This window comes from Myxine glutinosa, chromosome 10 (genome assembly GCF_964187855.1).
Source record: "Myxine glutinosa chromosome 10, kmMyxGlut1.1, whole genome shotgun sequence".
NCBI classification, from domain to species: Eukaryota; Metazoa; Chordata; class Myxini; order Myxiniformes; family Myxinidae; genus Myxine; species Myxine glutinosa.
The window spans coordinates 12,978,553-12,991,800 of NC_136270.1; the positions used below are offsets into that span (position 1 = coordinate 12,978,553).

At 43.6% G+C, this 13,248-nt stretch overlaps 1 protein-coding gene across 1 annotated transcript in view; it reads right to left on the reverse strand.

Annotated features, from left to right (window-relative positions):
• The window catches only part of LOC137434229 (trinucleotide repeat-containing gene 6C protein), a 155,434-nt gene that overhangs the window by 28,552 nt on the left and 113,634 nt on the right, over positions 1–13,248 (reverse strand). Inside the window, exon 19 of the mRNA XM_068127021.2 lies at positions 8,889–8,965. Coding sequence (XP_067983122.1) covers positions 8,889–8,965 — 77 coding nt within the window. The remainder of the gene's footprint in view (positions 1–8,888; positions 8,966–13,248) is intronic.

Here is a 13,248-nt window from a genome sequence, read left to right on the forward strand (position 1 = left end):
TTAAAATGCATTGAAATGCTATTAATCCGTTCCAGCCCGCCAAAAACCACACCAATTTTTTTTTAAATATACAGTATATATAAAAAATATCTCGCGCTTTATATTTCACCTGTATGCAGCATACAAGTTGGCAGGATGGCCTGGACTGGAGGTACGCACACTTGACTCTAAACTGTCCAGCCTGGGTTTGAATCCCGACCCAGCTATAACCTGTCATGTCGGTGTTTCACAGGCAGGGTGATTCATCAATGTGTGTACCGCTAAACTGGGCGCCCCGTTTGCGTCCCATTAGTTGTTGGATGTTGAGGATCTCACCGTGTCTTCCACAAAGAGAAGGCGAGCTATCGCCGGCACTCTGAACAAGTTGTGGCCTGGCATGCTCTTCTCCTCTGCCGTTATATACGTCCTCCTCGGCATCTTTTTCCAGAAGAGCCCTGTCTCGTCACAGTTGAAGATTTGCTGGGGGATGTATCGTTCGGCTTCTATCAGTTCGGCAAAAGTTATAATAAAATCTTCAGCTGCCTTCACATCCGCCTCACCAAGTCGACAACACGCACACCTCGCTCATGTTTTTCGACGATTGCGTGTTTTATATCCAAGCACATCATCCTCTTCTTCTTCTCAGTACTGCCCTTGGCACTCAATTTCTTAGGACCCATGGTTAAAACTAAGAAATTTTCCAAAATAACCAAAATGCGAAAACAAAACAGCAGCGATATACGGCAGAGATACTGTACTTGCACGGCAAGATAACCACGTGACCGGAACCCACCTGGTGGGGGGTGGCGTAAGCTCCAAAATAACCAAAATGCGAAAACAAAACAGCAGCGATATACGGCAGAGATACTGTACTTGCACGGCAAGATAACCACGTGACCGGAACCCACCTGGTGGGGGGTGGCGTAAGCTCCAAAATAACCAAAATGCGAAAACAAAACAGCAGCGATATACGGCAGAGATACTTGCACGGCAAGATAACCACGTGACCGGAACCCACCTGGTGGGGGGTGGCGTAAGCTCCAAAATAACCAAAATGCGAAAACAAAACAGCAGCGATATACGGAAGAGATACTTGCACGGCAAGATAACCACGTGACCGGAACCCACCTGGTGGGGGGTGGCGTAAGCTCCAAAATAACCAAAATGCGAAAACAAAACAGCAGCGATATACGGCAGAGATACTTGCACGGCAAGATAACCACGTGACCGGAACCCACCTGGTGGCGGGTGGCGTAAGCTCGTAACTCGGCTCGCATCTCAAAGCAATAAACCGCCCGAGCGACGGCTCGTATCTCGGAAAACTCGTAAGTTGGTGCACTCGTAAGTCAAGGTTCCACTGTATATGTATATATATATGTATATATATATACAGACTTGGTATTTACAGACTTGGCATTTAATATGGAATATTTTTTTTGTGGGGGTGAACTTACTTTTCAAGATGTCTTAGAACCAAAAGTTCATTGGAATTATGTTGAAATTATTCTAGATTTTGTTAATGTGACCTTTAAAAGAAACAAAAACCACATTTGACATTTCGAAACAAATAAATTGATCCTTGAAAGTGATGTAAACCGATATCGAACTCAATTCATGGACAGTACTGGGTTAAACTTCTGTACGTTTTCCAGAAGTATCTCTTTATTTTGCACATTAGCCAAATTTATTTTCAACAAAAACAAAAGTTAAATTACGACGGATTACGGAAAAGTAAAATTACAGTTCAGTACTTCGTGTAACCCCCACGAGCATTCAGGAGAGCACGCACACGTTGAGGCATGCTGTTCACGAGATTTGCCAAGGTTTGGACAGGAATCGCTTGCCATGCAGTGACAATAGCCTGCTGCAATTCACGCACAGAGGTCGGCTGCTGGTCCAAGTGGTCGATTTGACGCGTTAATTCTGCCCACAAGTTCTCTATCGGATTCATATCCGGGGACATGGCAGGCCCCTCCATATGCTCTACACCACGGTCAGCAAGAAAGTGTTGGATCATGGGAGGACGATGAGGCCGTGCATTGTCATCTTGAAAGACAAAGTTTCCTCGAAAGGCTGCACGAGCAAATGGAAGCAATGTTTCTTCCAGAATGGCCCTGTACTTGAACTGGTTCAGGTTTCCATTCAGAACAACCAGGTCAGTTTTGCCCCCTGCATGAAAATCAGCCCAAACGGTCACCCCACCACCTCCAGCTTGGACTATTGGCACTATACAATCTTTGTTGTAGGCTTCATGCACTTGTCTGCGCACTCGGATGCGGCCATCTTGACGATATACCAGAAATCTAGACTCGTCACTGAAGATCACGTGATTCCAGTGTCCTGGCTGCCATTGACGGTGCTCTCTGGCCCACTGCAATCGGCGCTGGCTGTGTTGTCTGGTCAGGCGTGGCTTTCTCATGGGATGCCTGGCACGATAGCCTGCTTGAACCAGTCGTTGGTTGACTAGACTTCTGGATATAGGCACATTTGTCAGTTGCTGCCACTCAGCCCTAAGCCGATTAGCTGCCTTGGTACGGCCATTGCGGACTAACCAGTGCAGCTGGCGATCATCCCTCCTTGTGGTTCTGCGGGGACGTCCTGGCCTCGGTATTGGAGTAGGGACACCCCTCTGAGCATTTCGTTTCAGGATCTTTGACACCTGACCTTGAGTGATGCCATACTGCCGAGCAATAGCACGCTGTTTCATGCCGTAATTTTGTAAAGCCACCACTCCATGACAAACAGCATTGTCGAGTTGACGGACCATCTCCAGAGGAAGCGGCAAAACTTTTGGAGACGTGCAGCAGTTGTTTTCCACTAATACAGAACGCAACAACCCTTGTATACCTGACTGTGAAGCCAATCATCAAATGCACCTGTCCGTACATTTTGCCATGCCACCTGTGATATAATCCTGTTGTTGACTTCTTGCTGCGACAGACAATCAGTGACATGGTTCTTTTAACAAATATATCACCAAAGTGTAAAAGAAACTCAACAGATTCATATCTGAGTTAAGAAAGTAAACCCAAGTCAAGAAAAAAAAAAATTCCATATTAAATGCCAAGTCTGTAATATGGAATTATTATTTTTTCTTGACTTGGGTTTACTTTCTGAATTCGGTATATCAATCTGGTGAGTTTCTTTTACGCTTCGGTGATTTCTTTGTTAAAAGAACCATGTCACTGATTGTCTGTCGCAACAAGAAGTCAACAACAGGATTATAGCACAGGTGGCGTGACAAAATGTACGGACAGGTGCATTTGACGATTGGATTCACAATCAGGTATATAAGGGTTGTTGCGTTATGTATTAGTGGAAAACACCTGCTGCACGTCTACAAAAGTTATTGCCGCTTCCCCTGGAGATGGTCCGTCAACTCGACAATGCTGTTTGTCATTTAGTGGTGGCTTTACGAAATTCCGGCATGAAACAGCATGCTATTGCTTGGCAGTATGGCATCACTCAAGGTCAGGTGTCAAAGATCCTGAAACGAAATGCTCAGAGGGGTGTCCCTACTCCAATACCGAGGCCAGGACGTCCCCGCAGAACCACAAGGAGGGATGATCGCCAGCTGCACCGGTTAGTCCACAATGGCCGTACCAAGTCAGCTAATCGGCTTAGGGCTGAGTGGCAGCAACTGACAAATGTGCCTGTATCCAGAAGGCTAGTCAACCAACGACTGGTTCAAGCAGGCTATCGTGCCAGGCGTCCCCTGAGAAAGCCACGTCTGACCAGACAACACCACCAGCGCCGATTGCAGTGGGCCAGAGAGCACCGTCAATGGCAGCCAGGACACTGGAATCACGTGATCTTCAGTGACGAGTCTAGATTTCTGGTCTATCGTCAAGATGGCCACGTCCGAGTGCGCAGACAAGTGCATGAAGCCTACAACAAAGATTGTATAGTGCCAAGAGTCCAAGCTGGAGGTGGTGGGTTGACCGTTTGGGCTGCTTTCATGCAGGGGGCAAAACTGACCTGGTTGTTCTGAATGGAAACCTGAACCAGTTCAAGCACAGGGCCATTCTGGAAGAAACATTGCTTCCATTTGTTCGTGCAGCCTTTCGAGGAAACTTTGTCTTCCAAGATGACAATGCACGGCCTCATCGTGCTCGCATGATCCAACACTTTCCTGCTGACCGTGGTGTAGAGCATATGGAGTGGCCTGCCATGTCCCCGGATATGAATCCGATGGAGAACTTGTGGGCAGAATTAACGCGTCAAATCGACAACTTGGACCAGCAGCCTGCCTCTGTGCATGAATTGCAGCAGGCTATTGTAACTGCATGGCAAGCGATTCCTGTCCAAACCTTGGCAAATCTCGTGAACAGCATGCCTCAACGTGTACGTGCTCTCCTAAATGCTCGTGGGGGTTACACGAAGTACTGAACTGTAATTTTACTGTCCGTAATCCCAGTCGTAATTTAACTTTTGTTTTTGTTAAAAAGATTTTTGGCTAATGTGCAAAATAAAGAGATACTTCTGGAAAACGCACAGAGGTTTAACACAGTACTGTCCGTGAATTGAGTTCGATATCAGTTTACATCACTTTCAAGGATCAATTTATTTGCTTCTAAATGTCAAATGTGGTTTTTGTTTCTTTTAAAGGTCACATTAACAAAATCTAGAATAATTTCAACATAATTCCAATGAACTTTTGGTTCTAAGTCATCTTGAAAAGTAAGTTCACCCCCACAAAAAAAATATTCCATATTAAATGCCAAGTCTGTATATATATATATATATATATATATATATATATATATATATATATATATATATATATATATATATATATATATATATATATATATATATGTATATATATATATATATACGTACATACATACATATACACACATACATACATATACACACATACATACATATACACACATACATACATATACACACATACATACATAGTCATACATACATATACACACATACATACATATACACACATACATACATATACATACATACATATACACACATACATACATATACACACATACATACATACATACATACATACATACATATTAGCTGAAGTACCCGGCGTTGCCCGGGGAAATACAATTAAATATGTATTTAAATATTTCCTGCATGACAATCACAAAATATATTACTCGATCACTACCTGGAAAAACACAGGGAGTGTATTCAAACAAACTCACTCGAGGCCTGAACACAGAGGTGCTATAATAAACCTGTGGTGTAAAGCAATATTTTTAATAACAGGCGCATGTGAAACACTATAAGAATTTAAAATGTGTTGTCAACAACCAATCACAACAACGTCAACATACGACCTTCACAAAATACACTACATGGACAAAAGTATACGGACACCCCTTCTAATTAGTGGATTCGGCTGTTTCAGCCACATCCATTGCTGACAGACATATATAATCAAGAACACAGCCATTCAATCTCCATAGACACACATTGGCAGTATAATGGCAATGGGCCATACTGAAGAGCTCAGTAACTTTAAACATGGCACCGTCATCAGATGCCACCTTTCCAACAAGTCAGTTCGTCAAATTTCTGCCCTGCTAGAGCTGCCCCGGTCAACTGCAAGTGCTGTTATTGTGAAGTGGAAATGTCTAGGAGCAACAACAGCTCAGCCACGAAGTGGTAGACCACACAAGCTCACAGAACGGGATCGTCGAGTGCTGAAGGGCGTAGCGCATAAAAATGGTCTGTCCTCGGTTGCAACACTCACTACCGAGTTCCAAACTGCCTCTGGAAGCAACATCAGCACAACTGTTTGTCAGGAGCTTCATGAAATGCGTTTCCATGGCCGAGCAGCCGCACACAAGCCAAAGATCACCATGCACAATGCCAAGCATTGGCTGGAGTGGTGTAAAGCTTGCCACCATTGGACTCTGGAGCAGTGGAAATGCGTTGTCAGGAGTGATGAATCACGCTTCACCATCTGGCAGTCCGACGGGTGAATCTGGGTTTGGCGGATGCCAGGAGAATGCTATCTGCCCGAATGCATAGTGCCAACTGCAAAGTTTGGTGGAGGAGGAATAATGGTTTGGGACTGTTTTTCATGGTTGGGGCTCGGCCCCTTAGTTTCAGTGAAGGGAAATTTTAACGCTACAGCATACAATGACATTCTAGATGATTGTGTGCTTCCAACTTTGCGGCAACAGCTTGGGGAAGGCCCTTTCCTGTTTCGGCATGACAATGCCCCCATGCACAAAGTGAAGTCCATACAGAAATGGTTTGTCGAGATCGGTGTGGAAGAACTTGACTGGCCTGCAAAGAGCCCTGACCTCAACCCCATCGAACACCTTTGGGATGAATTGGAATGCCGACTGAGGGCCAGGTCTAATCGCCTAACATCAGTGCCCGACCTCACTAATGCTCTTGTGGCTGAATGGAAGCGAATCCCGCAGCAATGTTCCAACATCTAGTGGAAAGCTTTCCCAGAAGAGTGGAGGCTGTTCTAGCAGCAAAGGGGGGACCAACTCCATATTAATGCCTATTATTTTGGAATGAAATGTTTGATGAGCACATACAGGTGTGATGTTCGGGTGTCCACGTACTTTTGGCCATGTTGTGTATATTACTCGATCGCTTCCGGGGAAAGAATGCAGGCGCAAGACCCGATTGAGACCTGTCGGCCAATTACACTTCGTCCTCGGTTAACGTCATGGTTTATGTTCTTGAAAACATGACGTTAAATGAATCGATTTATCTCATAATAATTAATGATGATTGCAGATGGTGTGGGAGAGATGTTATCAGGTTAAGTTCCTTCACCCACATTAAATGCATCAAATTTAAGTAAATGGTGTTGGCTTAGCGGTTAGGGTGCCGGCTTGGGATCCTAGGATTCTGGGTTCGAATCCCGGTCGATCGCTGAATTAACGCCAGGGGGGTTGACTCAGCCTGTCATCCTTCCGAGGTCGGCAAATTGAGTACCAGCTTGCTGGGATGAATGATCACGGTGTGTACCCGGATTTAGAATAGGCACACCGTATCCCTGCGCATCGTAAGAGCGTGACCAAGGGTTGGCGTCAGGAAGGGCATCCGGCCATAAAAACATTGCCTCAAACAGGGAACCATGAATTGTCATGGGGCCCGCAAGGCTAACCCCTGCTCTAGCGGGGAAAATGGCCTTAAAACGATCATTCCATATTCTTCTCTATTCACAAACTTTTAATTGTTTATATATTCTGATTTGCACATTATAGTACAGTACATGGAGTCCCTGGTTTACAAACATCCATTCATACGAACATTGTACTTCATAATCACGTTTCATCTTTCAAACTTTCAATCCATTCACACGAACATGGCTTTCTTAAGCATACCGTGTGCTAAGCCTAATGCTCTTGCATTAGGAAACGGTTGCAGGAAATCAGACCGAGAGTTAATTACCTTTTCACACCTCCTTAACACTGGCTTCCCTCCAGCACTCTTCAGCCGTTTCACATCTGTCATTATCCCCACTGGACACAAGGGAAAGCATTCTCCCCACGTTACACGAGGGCAAGCATTCTCCCCACGGGACAGCATTTTCCCCATGGAGAGTGGGAGGGTGGTGAGTCACTGTGATCCAGAGAGTTATACCACTTGCAGTGAGTGAAGGCTTCTGCTGGCTGTTGAGATTACAGTTTCCTCCCTCCCCAAAAAAACAGCATCAATGATTGACTGCTTGCTGCTCTGCCTTTTCTTTTCTTTATCAATTTCATAGTAGCATCAATGACTTTCCATGACATAATAATGTGTTGTAAGTAAATAATCGTGATTGGGTTGAGTTTGAACAGTTACTGATTCACCACAAGTTTGAACACCTACCAAATGACGATATTCAAAAAGTCTTACCCTATTTGGGGGAGTCTTGAAATGTTTAGGAGTTAAAAAAAATAGCTACAACACGTCTGCAAGGAAAAAATCATCCTAATGAAACTTGTAACAAGTGTTCAAAGTCACCCCACTTTACGGTACAGAAACCGACCTGTTCTGAGGCGAGGCAATTTTGAGCTGAGCGGACAAAATGGCCGAATTAAGACCCGGAGCTGAGCGAGTTGAACGCAGGCTGACCAAAGGTAAGCCTGTTTCTAGTTATATTGTAAATTTTAGCATAAATGATCTTCAACCCACCAAAACATGCAGTTTTCATTCATGCACTTCCTTGGAGTTCGAGAAATATGCATGCAAAGTTTGGGGACATTAGGTTTCATAGCTGTTGTTATGGAGGGGGCACGCGCACAGACACACACACACACACACACACACACACACACACACACACACACACACACACACACACACACACACACACACACACGATTATGGCGCCTTTTATTTTTATTGTATTATACACTCTGCCTTTTATTATTATAAATAATATATATGAACAGACCAACTCTCTTTTCCTCGACCAAACTTGAAAATTCGCTGATTACAGACACCTATTTTGCTCCATTCCTTCTTCCTCGGTGTTTTTATATTTTGCTTATACATTGACTCGTTACAATTTTGCCTTTCATCATTGTCGGGACAGTACGATTTGAAGGTTATCACTGTGCTTTGTCTTAATTAGCTTGGTTGTTGAATATTAATTGTACTATATATTTTTAACCTGGTACATTAGTGGACTGCAATAGACTGTTGTTGCAAAGGACTGTTAAAACTCCAGATGTATGCTGTACCCGGGGTATTCAGTGCCCATGTGTGCATTTTCTTCATTATGAAAATCAACGTAGGGTTGAACAGTCATATTGAGACATACATCTAACTACTGAATCCACTTGCTCTTTTAACAACAACTCCAAAAATGTTTTCCAGTTCAAAGAGTTATGAGCTTGAATTCCAACAAAATCTTTAAAATACCATGTATAACAAATACTAAAGTTTGGATTCCACATCATGTAAGCACTTACCTGTGGTGTGAGGTTCCGTAGGACCAGCCATGTGTTTGATCTGTTTGAAGAGGATCCCTCTGCTCCCCATCCTGGCCCTGAGAAATAAAAGGAAACGTATTGTGGAGAGGGCATGGTAAAAAATGTAAAAATATGGTGGAATCGCCGTGTCGGCCACCAAGCAGTCCGAATCTGTCTCCCACCCCCACTCACCCCACTCCTCCCCATTCATACAAATTTCTGGGAAAATGGAGCCCAAATCCATCATCAGCAGTAAAAGACATGTAGAGTATGTTACCTTTTGTGGCCCATTCAGCCTCAGTTGGCCAAACTACATTTCATAAGCTCTACTTATTTCTTCAATTTTCAATGTTTTGTGATTACATGGCATATTCGACCAAAAGCAAGCTTCCAGAGTTTTTAGAGCAGAAGTTTCAAACCCACACTTCAATACCACTTGGGTGTGCTTAAGCTGTCTGCCAAATTTATGGTGACCGATTTAGTAGTTCTGGAGACGAAGATTGTTTTATGTTTGGGACAAATATCGAAGATAGCCACCAATACAGGACAAAAAACCCCCCATTTAGATCAACTTCCAAGAGTGTGATATAAACATAATTTTACCGCTTTCCACATTTCATTTTAATGTGATATAAACATTAATCATTCGGAATTTTACCGCCATTGATGCACCAACTTTTACACCACCTTATTTACCACCTTACATTACATCTTTAAGCCGACGACTTACCATTTACCACCTTCTCCATGCCTGTTGGTTGTGTCCTTTATGATGTCCTTAAAAACAGTAAGTTTCCTATTTGGAATGATTTTTTATTTTGTTTCACTGCCAGACAGGCAGACAGAGTAAAAATATAATCTCACTCCTCTCTGCACATGTGCAATTGGGACATATTCAGAGCCAAAGTACTGTTAAACTACAGCTTTGTTTTCTGATTCATATTCAAAATACAACATTCAATTGAAATAAAGTTGTTCCTCAAACATAAACTGACGTTTATAGAAAGACAGAAATAAAAGACAAAGTTAAGTAATTGCTTAACCCTGCTTTTCGCTTTGTGTGGATGGTGTAATACTCATATATAGAACAATAGGCTTCCACCCTATAGGCCTAATAATTATAATAACAATAAAAACTACAGCAACAATAAAAGGCTGTGAGCCATACTGACTTGATTCACCTAAAACAAGTGGAACAAGAAAAAGAGCAATCAGAGATTGCAAACCCTCACCAGAATGTATTTTCAGTGTTTTTTTTAATGCTTTTGTGTTAAAACAAATATGGCGGCCGAACCACGTGACAGATGACGTCATCATTATTTTTTTTCTAAACTAATTTATTCCTCGATTATGCTCAAGAAATTTCATCTTGATCGGATGAAGTTTTGTACTTGTCGAATTATGACGTCATAATGGAGGCACCTATGACATCATCATTAACATATTTTATTCCCCATGGAGAGTTATTTACAATGAGCCATGTCTCAATTTTTTCTATTCAGCGCTTTCGGAGATAGAGGTGCAAAGTTTTTCGGTTTTTCCAAGATGGTGGCCGAACCACGTGACCTATGACGTCATAATTATCATTTAAAAAATCCTGCATGTGGAGTTGCACCTATTGGTGAAAATTTCCTGTCAATCGGACCAACGGTTGCAGAGAAAATCATATTTATTCTGTGCGGACAAACAGACAAACAGACAAACAAATGAAAAATCTGTCAGAGACTGAGGACTTGCCGGAATGTACTTTTTTATCAGCCATTTTGGACAAATATGGCGGCCGAACCACGTGAATGATGACGTCATCATTATTTGTTTTCTAAAATAATTTATTCCTTGATGATGCTCAAGAAATTTCATCTTGATCGGATGACGTTTTGTACTTGTCGAATTATGACGTCATAATGGAGGCACCTATGACATCATCATCAACATATTTTATTCCCCATGGAGAGTTCTTTGCAGTGAGCCATGTCTCAATTTTTTATATTCAGAACTTTCGGAGATATAGAGGTGCTAAGTTTTTCGGGTTTTCCAAGATGGCGGCCGAACCACGTGACCGATGACGTCATCAATTGGGCACAGTCTATTCCAGGGCAAGCCAAATATGTTTGTAAAGTTTGGTGATTCTACGTGCAACGGTGTAGACGTAGTGCTGAAAACAGACAGACAGACTCAAATGCAACACCCTCTCCTCTGGCGAGGGTGACTAGAAAGCAGAATTTCAAGCAGTCGCAACTGTTAGTCTATTTGTAAAAGTTACAACTGAAAGAAAGTTGGAGCAAACCAGGGGTGTGTGTTTCATTACGAAGAAACTTGCTATAGCTTGCCAAGCCAGCCTTTCCTTATCAGCCATTTAAATGGAGTGCTTAAGACACTTGGTGAGCGCTCTACAAGCTGCTTGGTAATGGAACATACCCCCGACATCCTTGAGGCATTTTGCGCTTATCGTATTCCCCACAGACAAACAAAAAAATTGAGCCGTCTCAACTTGCTAGGCCTCTAGGTAAGGTGCTCAATTGAGTCTTTATGCATGAATGATGTATCCCATTGCCTGTCCGATTTTTTTTTTCTAGGCATAAGATTTTGTGAACTGTACATGGATTGTTTATAACTTATCTATTGGGGCCTCATATAATAATAATAATAAAAATTCATTTATTTTGTATAGCGCTTTTCCAGAAGCCCAAAGGTGCTTTGACAGAGTGGAAAACATAATGCATAACAATACATGAAAACAACAATTGCAAAAAGACAAGAATCAATAGGGAAATATTTAAAGCAAAAGGAGGGAGAAGGAGAAGAGATAGTCAGGGGTTAAATGCTGTGGGTTGAATGTTGAATGCAGTGTTGAACAGGTGGGTCTTTAGTGATGTTTTGAATGTGGTGAGTGAGGAGGAGTCTCTGATGGTGTGAGGTAGTGAGTTCCAGAGGGTGGGAGCAGCGATGGAGAAGGCCCTGTCCCCCCAGGATCTGAATTTGGTCCGGATGGAGGGGGCCAGGAGGTTGGTACCAGCAGAGCGGAGGTTGCGGGTGGGAGTGTGTCTGGAGAGGAGGTCAGCCAGGTAGGATGGGGCCAGGTTATGGAGGGCTTTGTATGTCAAGAGGAGGATTTTGTACTGGATTCTCTGGGGGATGGGGAGCCAGTGAAGCTTGTAAAGGACGGGGGTGATGTGGTCACGGGTCCGGGAATGGGTGAGTAGACGGGCAGCGGAGTTCTGAATGTATTGGAGTTTATTGGTGATTTTTGAGGGTGAACCATAGAGGAGGCTATTGCAGTAGTCCAGACGGGAGGTGATGAAGGCGTGGATGAGGGTTTCTGCAGCCGTGGAGGAGAGGGATGAGCGGAGACGGGCAATGTTTTTCAGGTGAAAGAAGGCTGACTTTGTGATCTGTTTAGTGTATTTGTCGAAGGAAAGGGTTTGGTCAAAGATGACGCCAAGATTCCGGATGTGAGGGGAGGTGGATACTGGGATACCGTCGATGTTGAGGGCAAAGTTATGGGTGGATTTTGTGAGCGTTTTTGGGCCAATGATGATTATTTCAGATTTATCACAGTTAAGCTTGAGGAAGTTGATTTGAAGCCAGGATTTTATTTCAGTGATGCAGTTTGTCAGGTTAGAGTGGGTGTCGGTGGAGACGGACTTGGTGGAGATGAAAAGCTGGATGTCATTGGCGAAGCAGTGGAATTGGAGACCATGACGGCGGATTAAGTGACCGAGGGGGGACAGGTAAAGGATGAAGAGGAGGGGGCCAAGAACTGAACCTTGGGGGACACCTTGGGGGAGGGGAGCAGTGGGGGATTTGCAGTTATTGATGGAGATGAACTGGCGTCTGTCAGAGAGGTATGATTTAATCCAAGAGAGGGCAGTGCCGGTAACGTTAAAGGTGGATTCAAGTCGGGTGAGGAGGATGGTGTGATCGATGGTGTCAAAGGCAGCGCTGAGGTCGAGGAGGACGAGAATGTTGAGGTTGCCAGCGTCAGAGGAGAGGAGAAGGTCGTTGGTGATTTTGAGGAGAGCAGTTTCAGTACTGTGGTTGGAGCGGAATCTGGATTGGAATGTTTCATACAGGTTATTGGCAGAGAGATGATGTTTGAGTTGAGTGGCTACAGCACGTTCCAAAACTTTTGACAGAAAGGGTAGGTTGGAGATGGGTCTGAAGTTGTTTAGGGTGTCAGGGTTTAGACCAGGTTTTTTTAGAATGGGGGTAACAGCAGCAATTTTGAGGGAAGGTGGGACGATGCCTGTAGACAGGGAGGAGTTTATTGTTGCAATGATAAGTGGAGAGAGAGCAGGGAGGGAGGCCTTGACAAAGCTGGAGGGGATGGGGTCAAGAGTGCAGGTGGCAGTTTTCATTC